Raw genomic sequence first — 22890 nt, 5'->3', positions numbered from 1 at the left:
TGCAATTACCATGTTTTTGTGATTCTGAACAATTGAATGAAGCACCGGTATTCTGTAAACAGAGACTGATCTGTAATTATTGGTCGTTTTTATTCACACCTAACCGTTATCAATGCAGAACCTAAATTCATAATTGACTGTGACGGGCTGCAGTCTTTGTGTGGGAGGCACAGGACAGAGGTAAGCCTTTGTAGGGGACTAGTCATGGTGCCATAGTGAGTGTGGAGAAAAGACATATGAGAGGTTGCACACACAGGTGCTCGGAGTCCAGAGGGTCATTGCCATGGAGATGTGGAAAAATGCAGCAACTGCTAGAGAAAGTTATCTAACATTGATACAATACATAACCAAAAGTATGTGGACATCTGCTCGTTGAACATCTCATTCCAAAATCATGGGCATTAATACAGAGTTGGTCCCCACTTTGCTAATATAACAGTCTCCACTCTTCTGGGAAGGCTTTCCACTAGATGTTGGAACATTGCTGCGGGGACTTGCTTCCATTCAGCCACAAGAGCATTAGTGAGGTTGAGCACTGATGTTGGGCGATTAGGCCTTGCTCAAATTCGGCATTCCAATTAATTCCAAAGGTGTTCGATGGGGGTTGATGTCAGGGCTCTGTGCATGCAGGTCAAGTTCTTCCACACCGATCTCGACAAACCATTTCTGTATGGACCTCACTTTGTGCACCGGGACATTGTAATGCTGAAACCGGAAAGGGCTTTCCCCAAACTGTTGCCACAAAGTTGGAAGCACAGCGTTAAGTGCAACCAAGGACAAATTGTATGCTGTAGTGTTAAGTGCAACAAAGGCTGTCTGTGCAACCAAGGACAAACGATTTTTACGCACTACAAGCTTCAGCCCTCAGCGGTCCTGTTCTGTGAGCTTGTGTGGCCTACCACTTTGCAGCTGTGCCATTGTTGCTCCTAAATGTTTCTACTTCACAATAACAGCACTTACAGTTGCCCGGAGTAGCTCTAGCAGGGCAGAAATCTGACGAACTGACTTGTTGGAAATGTGGCATCCTATGACTGTGCCACGTTGAATGTCACTGAGCTCTTCAGTAAGGCCATTCTACTGACAATATTTGTCTATGGAGATTGCATGGCTGTGTGCTCGGTTTTATACACTTGTTGGCAACGGGTGTTGGTGAAATAGCCAAATCCACCAATTTGAAGGGTTGTCCACAGACTTTTGTTTAGATAGTGTATATCTCTATACCACTTACAGTATAGGAGTGTTTATCAATGTAAATTGAATGACACATTTTAACATTGGTATGGGAACTGAAGGGCCCTGTCTGTGACACCTCAAATTCTCAGTAGAAGTATATATGTCTTAGAGTACCTCCTTGAATAATACTTATATATGTATTATCAGTGTACAGGAGCTAGTGGCTACAAATAACTCATTCTGTCATTGCACACAACAGTGTGCTGTCTGTGCTTCTTCTATCACAGTTTGTTGTGTGATCCATGAAGGCTGTCAATGTCCTTGGCTCAGAAACACTTTCATTCGTTACACTCACTCCTGAAACAAAACATGCAATGCTCTGGAAAGCACACGATCAACAAATAATTTCATGTGATGAACCTTTCCCATGGAACCCCACCCTATTGAGTAACTGCACAAACTATGGTACTACAGTAAATTAATTGAGTCTATTTAAAGTTACATACAAATATTGTGTGTGTATTTGTAAACTTACAAATTGAATGTAGTTATTGAGTTATTTAGGAATGTAGTGATCCAGAGGGTAGGGCCTGGTTTCAGTGGGATAGTGAAGATAAGATACCGGTTTTGGAACCACTGTCCTTCCCTGTATTTATTTTATTTGACTGAACCTTTGTTTCATCAGGGAGTCATACTGAGACCAAGATCTCTTTTACAGCCTTGAATCACATCAATGACATACAATTCAGAAATCAAAATACAAAATGCAAGCAGAAAGAAAAACACGGTCATAGAAAACAAACACAGTCATCCGTAATAAGGTCCTCAATCAGCTTTCTGAATTGCCCTTAGAGGCACCAAAACATACACTTTAAGAAAGTGTTGAAGATTGTTCCAAAAATAAGGCGCAAGAAAGTAAAAGTTGATTTACTGTACCTAACTTAGTAGAGACCAAAGGAATTTCCAGAGTTAGCTATCCCTGTGACCGGTTGTGGTAACTCATACAGTATGTCTACAGTTTAGTAATGATGTCAGGTAGTGGGACTTTTGTAAATGGGCTTTATAAATTGAAACATAGCAATGTATTAACTTACGCGACATCAAAGAGGGCCAACCAACTTTGCATGCAAATGTAATTTCAATACGTGTTGAATGGCCAAACATGAGACATCACACACTTCAAAGGTCCACATGATCAATGTAATATCATTTGTGAGTAGTTGTGAGAGCTTTAACATTACAGTTCAGCCTACCACGTGAGGAATAAAGATGACAAATTGAACTTTACATCAGAGCTTGGGAGGAGGGAGAATGTGAGTTTATTAAGGAGAGGTGAGAGAGACGGAAACAGAGACAGAGAGAGAGAGAGAGAGAGAGAGAGAGAGAGAGCGAGCAAGTGAATGAGAGAGATAGAGTGTGTGAGTGAGAGCACAAGAGAAAGGTAGAACGCCTATGCTCTGGTCAGTGTAATATCTTACCAGACTGTACATTTAATCAAATTAGAACATTTCTAAGATAACACATATGGTTCTAGTTTGACCTTGGGGTCAGGGAGAAGAGATCACAAAGAAACTTCCTTGTCGGTAAGTCCAGTTGTTTTGACCATGTTGAACCGTGGAGGATTAAGTGGAAAACATCTATCGTCATCTCTTGTTTTAATAGAGTTCAAGTATTTTCTCTGTTAATGGTTGACTACTAGTCAGCCACTGCTCCTGTTTGTCTTTCATGATTATTTTAAAGGCAGCATTATCTGTTCAGTACGCAAGGCATCATTTTAACATCTATATCTATAAAAGCAATATGCAGTCAACCAAGACAAATACTGTACTGTTATGTGATATGAGGTTTGCATGTGCAGACAGCATTTTAAGACGAGATATTGTGCGGCAGACTTTGTCATTTCTTTACCCCTTGAAGAAGAGGATACAGTGGCAGAGGAGACAAGTAGCATAAAGAAAATAAACTCACAATTCCTGTGGTAACATATATGTCCGTGACCCTCTGATGAGAATCAGAAAAGACAAAGCAGATACGTAAGATTAGATAGGAATGCTTTTAGGATTCACTATGTATCCATCTTGTCTATTAATGAAGAAATACATGAACTCTACAATGTTCACATTGATGGCATGAAACAACTCCGGTGTAATTTGTTTTTGATAATCAAAGGTTGATTGGCAATAAACAAATTGTCTATTAGGGTGACATTGGCTCTCTCTGTGTGTATGTGTGTAAGGGAGAGTAGGCTTACAGGTGTGTTCGAAGATGTCAATGGTGAAATGGATGTTATCTTCTGCATTGGTGGCAATAAAAATAACACCAACGTGTAATTTGCTTTGTTGTGTGTGCGTGCTTGTGTGTGCGTGTGTCAGGAAGAGTTGGTTTACAGGTGTATTTGGAATGAAGATGTCAATGGTGAAACAGGCAGCAATGGCTGTGGTGGTGGTAGCGATGGGATGCATGGCCGTCATCGCTCTGATCCTCACATTAGTTCAGCACCACTCAGTGGATCTCCCCCATCGCATGCAGGTGATGAGAAATTACAACTGTTTTCTGTGATGTGACTACTGTAATTTACTTCACTTGACAACCCTTATCAGGGGCAGAACTGAGGGAGAATCACTATGGGAAATCACCCATGTAAAATTCCGGAATTCAACATAAAAAGCTTTTACAAAAAAGTTTTACATGTCGAAATCCTTTAACTTTGGGAACTCCGTTCCAACATTTCCCCTCCCAATTCCACATTGCTTTCATCATATCTCAGATTTCAATGTTATTTTATAAAGTACATACACTACCGTTCAAAGGTTTGGGGTCACTTAGAAATGTCTTTGAAAGAAAAATGTTTTTTTTTGTCCATTAAAATAACATCAAATTGATCAGAAATACAGTGTAGACATTGCTAATGTTATAAAAGACTATTGTAGCTGGAAAAGGCAGATTTTATATGGAATATCTACATAGCCACTATCACTCCTGTGTTTCCAATGGCACGTTGTGTTAGCTAATCCAAGTTTATCGGTTTAAAAGGCTAATTGATTATTAGAAAACCCCTTTGCAATTATGCTAGCAATTATGCTTCATTTTTCAGAACAAGAATAGACTGACGAGTTTCAGAAGAAAGTTATTTGTTTCTGGTCATTTTGAGCCTGTAAATCTAACAGACAAATGTTGATGCTCCAGATACTCAACTAGTCTAAAGAAGGCCAGTTTTATTGCTTCTATAATCAGAAACAGTTTTCAGCTGTGCTAACATAATTGCAAACGGGTTTTCTAATGATCAATTAGCCTTTTAAAATGATAAACTTGGACTAGCTAACACAACGTGCCATTGGAACACAGAAGCGATGGTTGCTGATAATGGGCCTCTGTACGCCTATGTAGATATTCCATTAAAAATATGCTTTTCTTTCAATAACAAGGACATTTCTAAGTGGCCCCAAACTTCTGAACGGTAGTGTACCTCATGGGATACGACAGGGCCCCTGTAAAGCTACCAACATGAGACGGTATTCAACATCAAAAGGGGAGTGTACAAATACAATTCCTATCATCACTAAGGGTCTGAACTCAAAAATGTTTTAAAAAACAACAATTCTCCCAGTAAGGACAATGTTAATCATAGTTTAGCTCTCTCCCTCTATGTATCCCTCTCTGTATCAAACACACAGGCTCTCCCATACACACAGGATTCCCCAATATGGAATGGTATTTGACTTCTCTGTCTGTGTCCTTCAGTATGGGATGGTGTTTGACGCTGGATCCACACACACGTCTCTCTACATGTACCGTTGGCCTGGCAACAAAGAAAACAACACTGGGGTGGTGTCACAGATGCTGGTCTGTGATGTTGATGGTCAGTGCCAACGGCTGTCTGTCAACCATTACTACTACTCTATTATTTTACTCATTCTTAGTGGTAAATCCTAACTTCCACAAAACTCCAATTTTCACTTTGTCATGTATTGACGTTAGTGTTGCACAATTCCAGTGATCCGCCAACCTGGAGTTACTCATCTGGGATTTCTAGAGAATTTGGCAACAATAGTTGATGTCAATGGAAGAATAGTTAGGATTCGCCCCTAGAAAGGGAAAGGAAATACCTAGTCAGTTGAATGCATTCAACTGAAATGTGAATCAGAGAGGTGCGGAGGGCTGCCATAATCGACATCCACGTCTTCGGCGCCCGGGGAACAGTACTTTAGAAGTTAGAATACGCCCCTCAGCCATCTTATACCTATTTTGATAGCAGCTTGATCTCAAGGCCAAGACAAATCATAATTTATCACTCAGTAATGGTTGTCATATCAAAACATACAGTATATGCCTTTAGTGTCCCACACCTGTCCCCTGCTCTTCCATAGGAAATGGTATCTCTAGCTATGCCCAGGACCCCCCTGCTGCAGGGCTCAGTCTGAGGAAGTGCCTGGACAGTGCACTGGCAGTCGTCCCTGCCAACCAGCTGAAGGAAACTCCTGTGTACCTTGGTGCTACTGCTGGCATGCGACTCTTGCAGTAAGTCAAGACTGCACTGTTTTCTCTTGATAGATGTAATAATTTCCATTTACCACATCCCAATAATCATACTTTATGAATGAATACTCTAGTAAAACAACCTGGTCTCAGAGCATTTCGTATTATTCTGTGTGTAATTCCAGAACACTCCATTTAGTATGATATGTTACGTTTGGTATGGTATGTATTAATTTGTGGATGTCCATCACCCATTTGTATGATATGTTACGAATTAGCAGAACCTACAATACGTTATGAATTTGCAAGACATAATATATGTTACGAATTCTAGCTAGGTGGTTAACGTTTGCAAGGCTAGGAGTTAGGGTTAAGGTTAGGGTTATGTTTAGGAGTTAGGTTAACGGTTTAAGTTTAGAGTTAGGGGAAGGCTTAGCTAAAAGGGTAAAGGTTAGGGTTAGGTGAAGGGTTAGCTAAAATGGTTAGGGTTAGGTGAAGGGTTAGCTTAAATGGTTAATGTTAGGATTAGGAGAAGTGTTAGCTAACATGCTAAAGTGTCGCAAATTATCTAAAAAGTATTAAGTAGTTGAAATGTTGCTAAAAATGCTAAAGTTGTCTGATGAGATTTTTGAATTCGCAACATTTGGATTGCTATCCAGGGTTGGTAGATGTTCAAGTTATACACCCACCCATCCACCACCCCGACCAACCACCCCGAAGCTTAACATATGGTACTAAATAGTGTGTCTTGGATTTACGTACAGAATAATATGAAATGCTCTGAGACCAGGTTGAGGAAAACATCCCACTTGTCTATGTGGTGACTATTTAACCTCCTGTACGGTATGACTGGGTACTGTGTGCTCTTTCAGGCTGCAAAACGTGTTTTTTTATAACAAAGAAGCATTTCTGAAATTGACTTCCAGTGTCCTGCAAGAGTGACTGTATATTGTCCTCTCCTCAGGCTACAGAATCAACCCCAGTCTGATCAGGTTTTGGAGCAGGTAACCAAGGTGATCCAGGGGTATCCCTTTGACTTTCGGGGGGCACGGATTCTCTCTGGGATGGAGGAAGGGGCTTACGGATGGATCACCACCAACTATTTACAAGAGGGCTTCATCAAGGTGTGTATAGGGCCTATAGAATAGGCAGTGGTGTAAAGTACTTAAATAAAAATACTTTAAAGTACTACTTAAAGTTGTTTTTTGGATTATCTGTACTTTACTATTTATATTTTTGAAAACTTTCACTTTACTACATTCCCAATTAAAATAATGCACTTTTTACTCCATACATTTTCCCTGACACCCGTTACATTTTGAAAGTTTAGCAGGACAGGAAAATGGCCCAATTCATGCGCTTATCAAGAGAACATCCCTGGTCATCCGAAAAGTGTTTCCTTTCAAATGGCACCAAGAATATGCATATGCTTGCTTCAGGGCCTGAGATTTAGGCAGTTAGATTTGGGTATGTCACTTTAAGCAAAAATTGAGTGTATTTTAAGTGTATTTTTGCAATTAATTTTACTGTTGATACTTAAGTATATTTAAAACCAAATACTTCTAGACTTTTACTCAAGTAGTATTTTACTAGGTGACTTTCACTTGAGTAATTTTCTATTAAAGGTATGACAATTGGATACTTTTCCACCACTGAGAATAGGTTACACACACACACACACACAAAGGCCCATCTATGCAAGTACCCCTCGTTGCGGCACACAGAACGGGACAGGTTCAGCTGTGGGCAATAAGAGCTAAGACGCTAATATTTGTGTAAACTCTACATAGTGGATGTCACTGAGAAGCCTGATACCTATGGATTGTGCACCCATGAAACAGGGTAGGACTGTACAGTGAATATAAGTATGCCCCATTGCAATTATGCAGTCCAACTCAAATCAAAGTTTACTGGTCGTGTACACAGATTTGTAGATGTTATTGCAGGTGCAGTGAAATGCTTTTGTTTCTAGCTCCAGCAGTTCAGTAATACCTATCTAAAAAAAAACACACCATTTCTTTCTTTTTACTTTCTGAATTAAGAAACGGAGGAATTAAGCCAAATAGCACTGTAACAGCAATCCAAATGCAATCTGTACATTTACACCAGATGAATTTAAACAAGATACTGTAAAACAACCCATCATTGTAGTACTGTGTGATGATGGGGAGTGCCAATCATTAGGTTTCCTTCAGTCAGAAGACAGGACGACTGAACTGACAACCTAATCTCAGCAAAAAAAGAAACGTCCCTTTTTCAGGACCCTGTCTTTCAAAGATAATTCGTAAAAATCCAAATCACTTCACAGATCTTCATTGTAAAGGGTTTAAACACTGTTTCCCATGGTTGTTCAATTAACCATAAACAATTAATGAACATTCACCTGTGGAACAGTCGTTAAGACACTAACAGCTTACAGAAGGTAGGCAATTAAGGTCACAGTTATGAAAACTAAGGACACTAAAGAGGCCTTTCTACTGAATCTGAAAAACACCAAAAGAAAGATGCCCGGGGTCCCTGCTCATCTGCGTGAACGTGCCTTAGGCATGCTGCAAGGAGGCATGAGGACTGCAGATGTGGCCAGGGCAATAAATTGCCATGGCCGTACTGTGAGACGCCTAAGACAGAGATACAGCTGATCGGCCTCGCTGTGGCAGACCACGTGTAACAACACCTGCACAGGATCGGTACATCTGATCATCACACCTGCGGGACAGGTACAGGATGGCAACAACAACTGCCCGAGTTACACCAGGAACGCGCAATCCCTCCATCAGTGCTCAGACTGTCCGCAATAGGCCTAGCGAGGCTGGACTGAGGGCTTGTAGGCCTGTTGTAAGGCAGGTCCTCACCAGACATCACCGGCAACAACATCGCCTATGGGCACAAATCCACCGTCGCTGGACCAGACAGGACTGACAAAAAGTGCTCTTCACAGACGAGTTGCGGTTTTGTCTCACCAGGAGTGATGGTTGGATTTGCTTTTATCGTCGAAGGAATGAGCGTTACACTGAGGCCTGTACTCTGGAGTGGGATCGATTTGGAGGTGGAGGGTCCGTCATGGTCTAGGGCGGTGTGTTACAGCATCATCGGACGGAGCTTGTTGTCATTGCAGGCAACGCTGTGCGTTACAGGGAAGAAATCCTCCTCCCTCATGTGGTACCCTTCTTGCAGGCTCATCCTGACATTACCCTCCAGCATGACAATGCCACCAGCCATACTGCCCGTTCTGTGCGTGATTTCCTGCAAGACAGGAATGTCAGTGTTCTGCCATGGCCAGCGAAGAGCCCGGGTCTCAATCCCATTGAGCACGTCTGGGACCTGTTGGATCGGAGAATGAGGGCTAGGGCCATTCCCCCCAGAAATGTCTGGGAATTTGCAGGTGCCTTGGTGGAAGAGGGGGGGTAACATCTCACAGCAAGAACTGGCAAATCTGGTGCAGTCCAAGAGGAGGAGATGCACTGCAGTACTTAATGCAGCTGGTGGCCACACCAGATACTGACTGTTACTTTTGATTTTGACCCCCCTTTGTTCAGGGACACATGATTCCATTTCTGTTAGTCACATGTTTGTGAAACTTGTTCAGTTTATGTCCCAGTTGTTGAATCGTGTTATGTTCATACAAATATTTACACATGTTAAGTTTGCTGAAAATAAACACTTGACAGTGAGAGGACATTTCTTTTTTTGCTGAGTTTATATGATTCTGAGGGAGTGGTACTGAAACATTGGATATGAGGGCATTGCACTCATTCATATTGTAGATATAGAGTGAGCTATGTCAAGAATCCAGTACATAAATAAATATGCATTGTGTAAAAACAGTGCAGCAAAAATGCAATAGTGGTAGAAATATGTTGAGAATACAGTATTTAAATACACAGTACAAAACCCCACCCAAATACAGCCACAGTGTGGTTTCAACAGTTTGTTGACAAACATACAGTAAATTAATTATTGTATTTAATTTAAAATGATGTAACATTCCAACTTTGTTTAGCGTTATTCTAGCCTACAATTTCAATTAAGGACTTATTTTAAAGGCAAACCACAAATTCCATTATTGTGGCAAATTGTTATTGTGGTTAGCGTTCAGCAGAACGACAGACATTGGCCAACGTACAGAAAGAAAGTATGTAGAACAAAAACATGGCTCTGATTCTAAGGAATCATGTCATTTCTATTCATGGCATTTCTGTCTGCAATGTTGCCCCCCAAACCATTCCTTGGGCAGCGGCTTCTCCATCTATGAGGTTGAGTCAAAGTGTTAACCTTGACTGACGTATTCCAACTACAGAGGCTCTGTCTCCTCAGACAATGGTATCAAGCTTGTTTAGGAAAAATTAACAGATGTTTGTGTATATACAGTAGGAGTTACCACTGTAATAACCTGTTATATTGGTGAATTGCAGGTCTGCAGTTTAAAACTATTGCTAACACACAGTATTTGTACTTCTCCTAAGCAGCATGGCTTTGAGGGAGGATGGGTGCGTCCTAAAGGAAGGAAGATCTGGGGTGCCCTGGATATGGGAGGCTCTTCCACCCAGATAGCCTTTACTCCCAGCCAGCCTGTACGGGACCCTGCGTCCGCCCTGGGACCCAAGCTCTATGGTTACCAATATGAGGTGTACACACACAGCTACCTGTGCTATGGCAAGGAGCAGACCATGAGGCAGCTACAGGTTCATCTTCTCAAGGTAAGTAGCCGTCTGGTCACCAGTTCGATGAAACTTGAATAAATTGCAGAATGGTTTCAGGTAAATCAAATTTTATTGTTCACATACACATGTTTAGCAGATGTTATTGCAAGTGTAGCGAAATGCTGGTACTAATACCAGATAAACTCCCCATACATGTAGATATTGTATAAAACCAGTTTTCAGGAAGAAAAAACAAACAGGCGGTAGTGTTCTAAAGAAAGATAATGAACAAACAAAGATATGTTGTTTTGGATCTTCCTGAAATGAAATCCAAAGAAAGGTAATTTGGGAAAAGGATGTTTGGCATACCTTTGAAATATGGATCCAAAATAATTTAATAATAATTATTAATTAAAGTTGGGATATACAGTATGTGACATTTCGGCCTTACCCAGGCCTTCTTTAAGACAGATCATGCATTTATTTCGTGAATTCAGTAAGAATTGCCCTAAAGCAGTTTGACTGACTGTCTCAGTTGAGTCAGAAGCATTTCATGGCTGCCTTAGGTAAGTTCTTGTACGAATCAAGCAAACTTCCTCCTCTACCAGATGAGTGGGTCTACCCGCCCAGTCAACCACCCCTGCTACCACCTGGGTGACAACCTAACCCTGACTCTGGGTGACCTCTATGACTCCCCCTGCGTGGCCAGACCCGTGACCTTTGACCCAGCCTCAGTGGTCACCTTCACAGGGACCAGTGAGCCACTTCAGTGTCTCAACCAGATAAAGAACATCACGAACCTGGATGCCTGCTCCCTGGCCCCTGACTGTGGCTTCAACGGGGTCTACCAGCCCCCTGTCAGTGGAAACTTCTTTGTAAGTATTCATCCCATATCTATGCAAACCCCACACAACTGGCACTCCAGGCAGGCTTAATCGAACCCTCCAAGTATTTGAAAGATGTCTAACAGTATATACAGTGTACAAAATATTAGGAATGCCTGCACTTTCCATGACAGACCAGGTGAATCCAGGTGAAAGCTATGATCCCTTATTGATGTCACTTGTTAAATCCACTTCAAATCAGTGCAGATGAAGGGGAAGAGACAGCTTAAAGAAGGATTTAAGACAATTGTGTGTGTGTGCCATTCAGAGGGTGAATAGACAACACAAATAATATTGAAGTTCCTTTAAAAAGGGGTATGCTAGTACGTACCAGGCGCACCGGTTTGACTGTGTCAAGAACTGTAACCCTGCTGGGTTGTTTACCGAGTGTATCAAGAATAGTCTATCACCCAAAGGACATCCAGCCAACTTGACAACTGTGGGAGCCATTGGAGCGCTGTGGAATGCCTTCGACACCTTGTCGAGTCCATGCCCTGACGAATTGACGCTGTTCTGAGGGCAAAAGGGGGGTGCAACTCATTATTAGGAAGGTGTTCCTAATGTTTTGTACACTCAGTGTGTATCGTCACCATCATTCTGTTTCCTTTCCCCAGGCTTTCTCAGCATACTATTACACCTTTGACTTCCTTGGTCTGGCTCCTCAGTCCTCTCTGTCTCAGGCTACCACCACTATAAACACTTTCTGCAAAAGGACCTGGAACTCGGTGAGATATAGAGACCTCTGCTGACCTTTCCCATTGCCAGTACACTTCCTTAAAAACTGTATACCAGTACACAGACTCATCGAATCATACTCAACCACATGCTAAACAGGTGATTGAGAATGAACATTGAGTATGACCTTGACTGACGTATTCCAACTACAGAGGCTCTGTCTCCTCAGACAATGGTATCAAGCTTGTTTAGGAAAAATTAACAGATGTTTGTGTATATACAGTAGGAGTTACCACTGTAATAACCTGTTATATTGGTGAATTGCAGGTCTGCAGTTTAAAACTATTGCTAACACACAGTATTTGTGTGTGTTAGCATAACATGTCATTCTTTTTAGCACAGACATCAATCCACAGTAGCCGACACACTTTACCTCGTAATGATCTAATTCCCAATGTTGCGGCAACGTGCTTAATCACCTTTTTTGGCAGCTCAAGAAAGAGTATGCTGTCAAAGACAAGTACCTTCGTGATTACTGTGCCTCGGCCAACTACATAATGACAGTACTACTAGACGGCTACAAGTTCAACCAGACCTGGGGAAACATATACTTCCAGAGACAGGTGTGTTCAACTATACAGCAGATGTAAAAACGTCAACAATCCTATTGAAAGATTTAACTTCAGGACACAAAATGAATGAAGTTACACCACAGAATACTCAATATTCTTGTGCGGCAGTCAATATTAATAGATGTGCTGCCCTAATGAAGCTGTGTGTATCATATACATACACACAGGACAGTAGAGGCTGCTGAGGGGAGGACGGCTCAAAATAAATGGCTGGAACGGAGTAAATAGAATGGCATCAATACCATTCCACCCCAGCCATTACCACGAGCCCGTCCTCCCCAATGAAGGTGGCACCAACCTCTTGTGATACAGTATATGTTTATATATACACATCATCTGTGTCTATCAGGTGGCAGACACAGACATTGGCTGGACGCTGGGCTACATGTTGAACCTGACCAACATGATCCCCTCAGAGCTCCCCCTGGTGGTGACAGGTGTGCAGCGCAGCCAGTGGGCAGCAGAGGTCTTCTTCATTGTGTTTGCTGTGTTCCTCAGCCTGATGGTACTGGTCCTAATGTGGCTCTGGAACCCACAGGACGGACAAGGCAACAAATGACAATCGATGAAATCACACTCTGAACGTCTCTGTCTTCTAGTCGATATAGTGATGAGATACAATGTGATACTGTGATGTAACAGCAGCTATCAATAAGATCGGAACGGATCAGAAGAGTGTGGCAGCTCCTGGAACTCACAGTAATAGTTCAATAGTAATATTTTCTGTCAATATGACTAACTACGGAGGCAGTTGAATGCATCATGAATTTATTAGGCATTTATTAGCTGCATAGCTTGATATTTTTCATGCAAATAGAAACCCTACAATTATAATATATAAGTATCTAATATAAATGAATAGTGTTGGTATGAACGTATACCTCAAAGATTTTATATTTTCCCCGCCATAAACAGTAATTAAAAGAAGTACCAAAGGAAGGATAATTTCAAGTGTCACATCACTATTACTACATGATTTGTTCAACGCATTTGATATATTACATATAGAAATAAAATACAAATCACAAGGGCGTATGAGGCACAAATGTGTGTGTGCGCGTGTGTGCGTGCGACTGTGCTACAGATTGGTACATCTCACAGTCTTCTCCACCTTGATCAGCAGCAGCCTGATTTCTTCTTCGGGGGTTCTTTCTGCAACACCAAGCTTCCCTCTTCTTGTCGTGTCTCCTCTCCCAACTGCTTTAGCGTCCTTGAAGCAACGCACACCAAATCAATGCTTGACTATTCACAGAGAGTCATTTCCCACAAGCAGAAGATGACAACACGCAAAAGAGACAACAGCCAAATCCACACTACACATACCAACAACAGCTTCTACATTAAAGACCAGTCTGCATGTCTTACCTTGCCAGCGTTTCCATAGACAGAGTCACATTGTCACCTGTGGCAGCACTACACTCCATAAAGAGCATGCCGTACCCCTGTAAGAGAGACATCAATAATAGTATTGTACTTATGATGAATTATTTAAATCCTGCTTTGGTACACACCTCAATTTCAGCACCAGCTACAAAACTGTAAAATACCCATTTAGAACACATTCCTTAGCACATGTTAATCCTACAGCCCAGTTGCCCAAATTCTGGCTGTTCAAGTTACAGTAACATACCGTTGCCAGGTTTTCCCCTTCATGAGTCTGAACCTCTCGTTCTAGATTAGCACAATCGGCCTTGTTCCCAAGGAGTATAACAATGACGTCATCTGGGGCCCCCTCCTACAAATTACAAAGTTAATGACAGTACAATAGATACCAATGGAAAAACAGTGAATCCTGCAAACAATTGTTTGTGTTGTTCTTTGGTTATAAAATGAAAGGCATGATTTAAATGCCCCCTACCTGAACGCAGTTGACCCAGTAGCGGATGTCACAGAAGCTCTGAGAGGAAGTGATGTCATACATCAGCACTAGACCCTGGGCTCTGTGGAACACCTGCCTGGTGATACTGTGATACCTGGGGAAGACAGTAAATCATAAGATGTTACAATAGCCTAATATGAATGTAATTATATACTGACAAATAAAACACACACATGATGGGTTCAAATAAGAACAGAGGAACAGATTCTGTATCGATGCATGATGTACAATGACCAACTGATGAACTTAGGGCTAAGAGTTACCTTTCTTGACCTGCAGTATCCCATAACTGTAAAGTCACTGGGCTGCCATCCACTGTCACAGGCTGAATACAGGTATCAATACCTGCTCAGAACAGATACAAACAAACATGAAACCAGACATGAATGAGCAGCACAGGAACATTGTACCAGGGTGTTTGTTTCTTCACACGACATGGAAGGGCATGGTGCCAAACATACAAATAGGATAATGATACTCACCAATGGTAGCATAGTGGTCCATACAGAACTCGCCACTTTGGAAGCGCTTCATGAAGGAGGTTTTGCCCACACTGCTGTTTCCAACCATCACCACATTGTAGGGGTTTGATCTAGAGCCATTGCTTCCTAAGGTACCTGGAGGCGGGGGATCAGAGAGACTGGTCTATTACAGTCACGATCACTTCTCTGATCTCACTCAAAGTCAAGTGGAGCAAAGCGCCTCAACAATGCATCTCCAGCAAATGAATACCAGGTCAATTTACATCCTCAAGACTAACCTTATAACCCTGTGTACCCCCTCACTGCTGCCATTCAATTCTTACCAGATGGCTGTTTCTTCTTCTCTCTGGTGACCGGGCTCTTCTCCACACGCTCTGCCTTTTCTTGACCTCTTTTATTCCCTTGGCCTGGCAGTGGAGCTGCAGCCACTTGTTCAGACCCCCCTCCACTCAAAGCAGTGCTTGAGGGAACAACCTTAGACAAATAGAAAACGTTATCTCTCAGAAATACAAGGATATGCTAATCTCTTCAACATGAAATGGGTGATACTGTTGTGTGTTCAATATCCTACATACTCTCTGGTACACACAGTTCGTAAAACATTTAAATGCAACAAATTAGACGTTTAACATACGTGCCTTCAGAAAGTATTCGCAGCCCTCAACTTTATCCAGACTTTGTTACACCCTGAATTTAAAATAGAGCAGGTTGAAGTTTCTCTTCACCTTGGAGGACTATTGTGTTATTGAATGACTCAAAATCCTCTGTGATGGTTGAAGCATCTGACTCAAAGAATTGATCTGACAAATGCCCAGAGCTGGGAAATGTGAAGGACTCAGCATGCTCATTTTACTGCCTCCTCTCTTCCTGTTTCTTCCACATCCTGTGCTATTGTGTCACTGGCTTACACACAATACTCCATAATGTGAAAGTGGAATGTTTTTTTTTATATAAATGTTCACTGATTAATAAGAAAGGAAAAGCTGAAGTGTCTTGAATCATTAACTATTCAACCCCTTTGTTATGGAAAGCATTTTTCTTGTCCCATCGCTGCAACTCCCGTACGGACTCAGGAGAGGCGAAGGTCGACATAGTAGTTACCGCACAATACTAACCTAAATGACAGAGTGAAAAGAAGGAAGGCTGTACTTAATAAAAAACATTCCAATAAGGCACTAAAGTAAAACTGTGATAAAATAATTTCTTTATGTCCTGAATACAAAGCGGAATGTTTGGGACAAATCGAACACAGCATCACTGACTACTACTCTTCATATTTTCAAGCATGGTGATGGTTGCATCATGTTATGGGTATACTTGTCATCGGCAAGGACTAAGGAGGGTTTTTTTAGGATAAAAAGAAATGGAATAGAGCTAAGCACAAGCAAAATCCTAGAGGGAAAACCTGGTTCAGTCTGCTTTCCAACAGACACTGGGAGACAAATTCACTTTTCAGCCGGACAATAACCTAAAACACAAGGCCAAACATACACTGGAGTTTCTTACCGAGACGACATTGAAATGTTACTGAGTGGCGTAGTTAAAGTTTACTTAAATTGGCTTGAAAATCTAATGGCAAGACTTGAAAATGGCTGTCTTGCAATGATCAACAACCAACTTGACAGAGCATGAAGAATTTTAAAAAGAATAATGTGCAAATATTGTACAATCCAGGTGTGCAAAGCTCATGCTGACCAGAACGTCTGCGTGTGCCATCGCGCACATGTTGATTTGTCCACCCACACCAAACGCGTTCAGGACACGCAGGTTGAAATATCAAAACGAACTCTGAACCAACTAAATTAATTTGGGGACCGGTCAAAAAGCATGAAACATTTATTGCAATTTAGCTAGCTAGTTGCTGTTGCTAGCTAATTTGTCCTGGGATAAACATTGGGTTGTTATTTTACCTGAAATGCAAAAGGTTCTCTACTCCGACAATTATTATACAGATAAAATGGTAAGCAGAGTTCGTTTCTAGTAATCTCTCCTCCTTTAGGCTTCTTCAGAGGGGTTGGGTTAAATGTGGAAGACACATTTCAGTGGACTTTATACGATGGTTGGCGACCAACTTTAAGGTGCATTACCACCACCAACTGGCCTGTGGACCTCAGTTCATATTTCAATCACCCAGGTGGGTGAATGCTCCTAAAAATCAATAAGGAGATGGGAGAGGCAGGACTTTCAGCACGTCAAGCCTCGCAAATAGAACCAAGTTCTATAGTAGCGCCTGGCTACGCAGACGCGCGCAAGCAGTGTGGGTGCAGTGATTGAATAACAAGTATGTGTACATTTATTTTGAAACGTGTGCGCTGCAATATAAATGTACACATATGTTATTCAATCACCACACTGCTCACGCGAGTCTTCACAGCTGTAATCATTGCCAAAGGTGATTCTAAAATGTATTGACTCAGGGGTGTGAACACTTATGTAAATTAGATATTTCTGTATTTAATTTTCAATTTTTTCCCCCAAAAATCCTAAAACATGTTTTCACTTTGTCATTATGGGGTCTAGCCTGTAGATGGGGGAGGAAAAAAATACCTATTTAATCAATTTTTAATTCAGGCTTTAACAACATGTGGAAAAAGTCAAGGGGTATGAATGCTTTCTGAAGGCACTGTATTTTGAAAGGTTAGTGCCGAGGTCAGACTTACAGCCTATGAACAATTTCCTAGTATATATAAAAAAACATATTAGCAACCGAAACGTTGCTGGATAGAATCCCGAGCTGACAAGGTAAAAATCTGTCATTCTGCCCCTGAACCAGGCAGTTAACCCACTATAGGCCGTCATTGTAAATAAGAATTTGTTCTTAACCAGGTTAAAAAATAAATAAATCCAATGAGCATACCAATAAACGCATCAAATTCCTAGTTGTGACAATTCTCTTTTCTTTATTATAACATTTTTCAAGAATGCTATGAGAATCATTTGTAAGGAATGCCACAGTACCTCTATGAATATTGTCCCCTTCTCTGTGCTCTTCCTCTCCTGTTGGTCCTCCAGACTAACAGCTTTAGCCCTGCACTCCCCTTGAAATCTTTCCGAGATAACATTGACGCCCGGATCTCCAATGGCTTCCTCTCTAACCTCTTCCCCTGTTACCTTTTCTCCTGTCTCCTGCTTTTCTTCCTCTGAGTGGAGTCCACCTGGTGTCCGACGGGTAGAGCCCATCTTTCTTCTCTTCCCTGTAGCTTTGGATTGATTAACATCCTTGTGAGATTGGGAACTCAGAGAGAGAGATAATTTCGAAGGAAGACTGGGGCTTGGTGTTGAAAGACGTTGTTCCATGTGAGCAGTTTGGGTGAGTCGATGAGAATCTATACAAACCATTTCACCTGACTCTTGGGCTGCTAAACCACAGGGAGTTTGGTTGCTTTCGCTCTCAGCGGCTATTTTCACATCTACCTCTTCCGCCTCTCTAACTTTAAGTTCTACAAGCTCAGACTTTAAGGCAGATTCCCCTTCTACTACTATGGTCTCTGTCACCTGCTCCACTGTCACCGTTCCTAGAATTTCCTCAAGCTCAGGCTTTTCTATGCTAGACTCAATTTCTACTGCTATCATGACCGCGCCTACTTCTTCTAGAACCTCTGTGTCTTTTTCTTTCTCATCCTCCTTTCCTTCTGTTCTCTCCTCCCCTTGTCTATCTCGAGGAGTCCTGCGAGTGGAACCCATCTTCCTTTTCCTCCGTGGGGCGCCTGCCGTTTCTTTCGGACCAAGAGAACTCTGCAGTGAGGGGGGATCTGGAGGGGAGTCGGTGCTTTCTCTTGATTCACAGAGTGTTACCTCCAATGATGTTTCTTCGTGTTGCAAACCAGAGACATAAGGATTTGAGTTCAGTGTGTTATTGGACGGGTAGGACTCTACAGTGGGAAAATCAGGGTTGTGAAGAGTTTGGCTACTATCAGTCAACTCGGATTCACTTTGAAGAATGAGTTGTGTTGCCATGGACTCATTTATGATTGACTGTCTCTTACTTTCTATTTCGTTACCATCCATTCTTCCCTTTTGATTTAAAGTACTGACAGAACAGCTGAGGTCAGTCAGGACATTCTCATCTCTTTTGTCTCCTTCGTTCTTCTCTTTACCAGCCCCATCCTTTGATTTCATCAACATTTCAAACTCCATGGCCTCTCCCTTGTCTTCTAACACCTCAGCTTTTTTTATTTCTTCTTGTTTTTCCTCTGTGGCCTCTTCTCTTTGTGCAGGATGCCTGCGAGTCGACCCCATCTTTCTCCTCCTGCTTGGAGAGGAACTCTGATTGGAGTCTGTGTTTGCTGCATTATCACCTTGGTCCTGAACCCTCTGCAGTAAGGGTGGTTTGAGAAAGGAGTTGGTGCTTTCATCCGCGTATGAAGCTTGGCCGAGTTGACTAGCAGAGATATTAGGATCAGTGCTCAAAGGCTCATCTGTTTGGCAGGGCTCTGTTGTGAGAGTTGCTCCATCATACGTCACTTGGCTGCCAACACCCACTTCATTTACAAGCAGCACGTGATCACTAACTTCCCCCTCGCTGAGTAAAATGACTGATGTCTCCAGTCCGTTTGTGGTATTGGAGTCAGTGTTTGCATCCTCTTCATTCCCTTGAATACTCTGCAGTAATAGTGGGTTGAGAATGAGAAAGGGGTTAGTGATTTCCACACATGGAGTATGGATGAGTTGACTAGGAGAGATATTGGGCTCAGTGCTCAAGATGACATCTGAATCTATTGTAAGAGCATGATTATATATTATTTGGCTGCTGTCACTCACTTCAGAATCATTCCCAAGCAACGTATAATCACCAACTTCCTCCTCGCTGAGAAACGGGTCTCCTGATTGGAGGTCTTCAGTGTTGGACTGGAACAATGGGTCAACTATGTGGGCCATGCTTGCTTCACTGTTGCTCTCAGTTTCTATATTGCCAGTTTCTATAAATACAGTGGCTCTGTTGTCTTTGTTATACAATTGATCCTCAATACCAAATGAATAGATGACATGGTCAAAAGGGGTTGGTTCAATCAGAACATCCTCTCCTTTCTCATCTGCTCTATGCTCCGGTTCCAATAACATCAGAGACTTTTCTAATGTTTTAACACTGAATCCTTCCACTGTTCCCATGTCCCACTCTAACTGCTCTCCTATCTCTTCTGTGTCTTCCTCTGTTTGGAAATTCTCCTTTCCCATCTGCTCGCCTTCCTTCTCGTCTCCACTGGCGCTGCCTTTAGGCTCCATAGACATTTCACACTCAGTCTCTTCGATGCCACACACTTGTTCTTTTCCCATGATGACCTCTTCACCCTCACCATAAAGATACCGATATTTACGTATCTTACTCTCTCCATGTTCTTCCACCCTGCGAGAGGAACCCATCTTTCTTCTCCCTGGAAAGTTGGATCCTGTGTGAGCACGTTCGTCATGACCCAAAAAGCTGTCGGAGGGGGTTGATTTTAAAAAGGAGCTAATATCCTCACGTCGCTCAGGTTGATAGCTTTCTACATTGTCTAGTTGTCTAAAATGAGGTCTATATGCCAGTACTATATTTTCTTCAACTATCAGATCAACAAAGTCCTCTGCTTCATCTCTTTGGTGCAATGCTTCCTGATTGCCTGGTCCAATAGAGTTAATATCATCTTGGACTTTGGACTCATTTAGAGCAGGTTGAAGTTCCTCTTCACCTTCTCCACTTTGGAGGACTATTGTGTTATTGAATGACTCAAAATCTTCTGTGATGGTTGAAGCATCTGACTCAAGGAATTGATCTGATGACTGCCTAGAGCTGTTTAATGTGGAGGGCTCGGCCTCAGCATGCTCACGTTCCTGCCTCCCCTCTTCCTGTTTCTTCCACTCCTCTGCTTTGGGTTCAGCAGTGAATCCTTGAACAGCTTGCAATGCAAGGTCAAGAGACAGATGGGGGAGTGAGTCGGTTCGAGGAGTATCTTGAAGCATTTCACTGCTATAACTAGCCACAGCTTCACTACTAGGTTCAGTAACCTCACCAACTTCCTCTTTACATCGGTCATCTGATTGGTCGGGTGTGTTAGAAGCAAACAAAAACTCACGTTGACTTCTGCTCTCAGTGTCCATTTCAATTTTGTTTGGTCCCAGGAGCCCTTCAGTGTTGCTGTGGGACTCAAATTCCACAATGGATGCCTGAAGTTCTAAGGATGTTTCGGTGTCTCCTGTTTCGTCATGTTGTTTCTCCCCAAAGTCTGTCTCTTCTCGGTTGCCTTTATTCCTACGAGTAGACCCCATTTTCTTCCTCTTCCCTGCGGTGTCAGGTGATTGCAGAAGATATGGGTTTCCAGGTTGAGACAGCTGTGACTCTGCGAGGTCATTTAGTGATGGATTAACATCTTCCATGAATTGTGGTGTTTTTGAATATAAGCCTTTCGATGAGAAAAGGTCTGTTTGTATGGTTAATGAAACCGAATCAGCCCCATCTCCTTTCCTTTGCCCTGATGACATTTCGGACTCATCGTTCTTAGTCTCATTTTCATCTTGATTCCGAGGGCGTCTTCGTGATGATCCCATTTTCACTTTTCTTGATTTCTGGTCAGACATGGTTCTTCCTAGATCACCACACAGACGGTAGGTTGTTAATCCTTAGACCTTTCTGGAATTAAAAAGGCTTCCAGTTACCATATGCTCTTTGCATCTTTTACACAACACAATTACTTATTGTGAAGGCACCACACATGTTTAGGCACTAAGACGTTTAAGCCGACAGTCCCAGTTATGTAACTAATGCATAACTAAACGCACAAATGTTATCTGAAAAATAATTTAACTCAAGGCCAAGATTAGACACGATATTCACAAAAGCTAAGGTGAATACACATTTACATTAAATGCACCAACTAATAAACACAGTGGGGTTTTCAATTACATGTAAGTTATGCAAACAATAGGTTTGCAACTACCCCCCCCCCCCCCCATTTTAAACACTGTATGATGAATAATTTCCTGTTTCCAGTGTCAACACCCTAGAGAGTGTCACAGAACAGTCTCTAGACATCCGCATTGCCTCACGACTTTCAACTGCTCCGGCTTAATGCCCAGGATCTGGTTTGAGGTTACACATTACACTAATCAGAAAACATTTTAAAAATGCAGATCAAACTGACTACTCACAATTCAAATGTCCATTTTAAAAAGGTGGAGATTTGCAGACATCAGTAAATGTAGATGCTGGTGTTTTCATTGCTGAAACCATGTCATCACAAATGTGTTTAAAGAATTGTAGTCATTAGTGTAATACCTAACCTTTTGAAGAAATTCCAATGCAAATTAACCCGACATGACATACGCCTTCCTCCAACAACCATAATACTTTATGTACTCACCTCCAGAATCCACTTGTGACTTCTACCTTCAGATGAGATGTTCAGGAAATCATTTAAAACTCCTCCAAAAACACTGTATGATGTCAAGTCCTAGCTAGTATAGCATGCCAGGTTTAACTCTTCTGTTGAAACGGTTTCCGATTTCAGCAACTGTGACCAAAGACTTCCTGTGCAATTGAGACTAGCTCTTATGTCGAAACAAACTGAACTGCGCAAACATCCTTGTACAAAAAGGATCCTTCCGGAAACTGCTAAACTAATAGCTTTGAGGCAGTTCTGGTCATGAGAACTTCACTGTGAATACGTTATGGCGAAGTAAAAAACATGAACATTTCTTACTGTTACCAACCAATAGTGATGTATTTACACAACATCACACACATGGGCCTATTACCCTTCATGGTTTAACTGGCGTTATGATTACAGTAAATCCTGGATGGGTGAAAGGGAATATCAGTCCGATTTTCTTTTAACCAAATACAGCTCTGAATTAGCAGTGGTCATTGCTTCCCAGCCCTATTTCACTATGACTTAAGGGTTAAGGGATTGCAAGTTATCCAACTTTGAATAAATCAAAAAGATATACATTTGCAATGCAGACGGAATTACCCAAATCATTCAATCTGTGACTCAGATTTTCAACCTGAGTCACACAAATTTCCATCTTAAGAACAATTTAATGACTAAGCTTTGATTTACACATCAATCCTTCCAT

The 22890-nt window shown here is 41.8% G+C and overlaps 2 protein-coding genes across 6 annotated transcripts; one reads left to right on the top strand and one right to left on the bottom strand.

The window, feature by feature from the left end:
- The first annotated feature begins 2543 nt into the window (after window positions 1-2543).
- Window positions 2544-13050, top strand: LOC129844203 (ectonucleoside triphosphate diphosphohydrolase 8-like). Of its 2 annotated transcripts, none has more exons than XM_055912629.1 (10): window positions 2544-2756; window positions 3550-3702; window positions 4915-5032; window positions 5541-5691; window positions 6614-6773; window positions 10116-10346; window positions 10898-11164; window positions 11788-11898; window positions 12340-12471; window positions 12830-13050. In XM_055912629.1, the coding sequence occupies exons 2-10, from the start codon at window positions 3574-3576 to the stop codon at window positions 13037-13039; spliced, it is 1509 nt and encodes a 502-aa protein (XP_055768604.1). In that variant the 5' UTR covers window positions 2544-2756; window positions 3550-3573; the 3' UTR covers window positions 13040-13050. The 2 variants fall into 2 exon arrangements, with proteins under 2 accessions (XP_055768604.1, XP_055768603.1); XM_055912628.1 differs by having other exon boundaries at window positions 3546-3702.
- On the bottom strand, window positions 11788-22882 carry rab44 (RAB44, member RAS oncogene family). Of its 4 annotated transcripts, none has more exons than XM_055912383.1 (10): window positions 22176-22882; window positions 21964-22035; window positions 17800-21445; window positions 15165-15315; window positions 14842-14976; window positions 14623-14704; window positions 14339-14453; window positions 14111-14215; window positions 13846-13922; window positions 11788-13690 (listed from the first exon to the last, which is right to left on the bottom strand). In XM_055912383.1, exons 3-10 carry the CDS (start codon window positions 21391-21393, stop codon window positions 13597-13599), a joined length of 4353 nt encoding a protein of 1450 aa, XP_055768358.1. In that variant the 5' UTR covers window positions 21394-21445; window positions 21964-22035; window positions 22176-22882; the 3' UTR covers window positions 11788-13596. The 4 variants fall into 4 exon arrangements, with proteins under 4 accessions (XP_055768358.1, XP_055768359.1, XP_055768360.1 ...); XM_055912384.1 differs by lacking the exon at window positions 21964-22035 and having other exon boundaries at window positions 11788-13005; window positions 13592-13690; XM_055912385.1 differs by lacking the exon at window positions 21964-22035 and having other exon boundaries at window positions 17800-19443; window positions 19603-21445.
- Window positions 22883-22890: the final 8 nt, after the last annotated feature.

This window comes from Salvelinus fontinalis, chromosome 3 (assembly GCF_029448725.1).
Source record: "Salvelinus fontinalis isolate EN_2023a chromosome 3, ASM2944872v1, whole genome shotgun sequence".
NCBI lineage: Eukaryota > Metazoa > Chordata > Actinopteri > Salmoniformes > Salmonidae > Salvelinus > Salvelinus fontinalis.
The sequence above is the reverse complement of the archived record's forward strand: the minus strand, read 5'-3'. Positions and strand labels throughout refer to the sequence as shown.

Bases quoted from the DNA above. Each gene is read 5' to 3' on its own strand.
- LOC129844203 (XM_055912629.1), top strand. From the start codon at position 3,574: ATGAAGATGTCAATGGTGAAACAGGCAGCAATGGCTGTGGTGGTGGTA. The intron at 6,774-10,115 runs GTGTGTATAGGG...TCTCCTAAGCAG, and splicing joins TACAAGAGGGCTTCATCAAG to CATGGCTTTGAGGGAGGATG. The intron at 10,347-10,897 runs GTAAGTAGCCGT...CTCCTCTACCAG, and splicing joins TACAGGTTCATCTTCTCAAG to ATGAGTGGGTCTACCCGCCC.
- rab44 (XM_055912383.1), bottom strand. From the start codon at position 21,393: ATGTCTGACCAGAAATCAAGAAAAGTGAAAATGGGATCATCACGAAGA. The intron at 14,705-14,841 runs GTGAGTATCATT...TGTTCTGAGCAG, and splicing joins GGACCACTATGCTACCATTG to GTATTGATACCTGTATTCAG. The intron at 14,216-14,338 runs GTAGGGGGCATT...TGTAATTTGTAG, and splicing joins ACTGGGTCAACTGCGTTCAG to GAGGGGGCCCCAGATGACGT.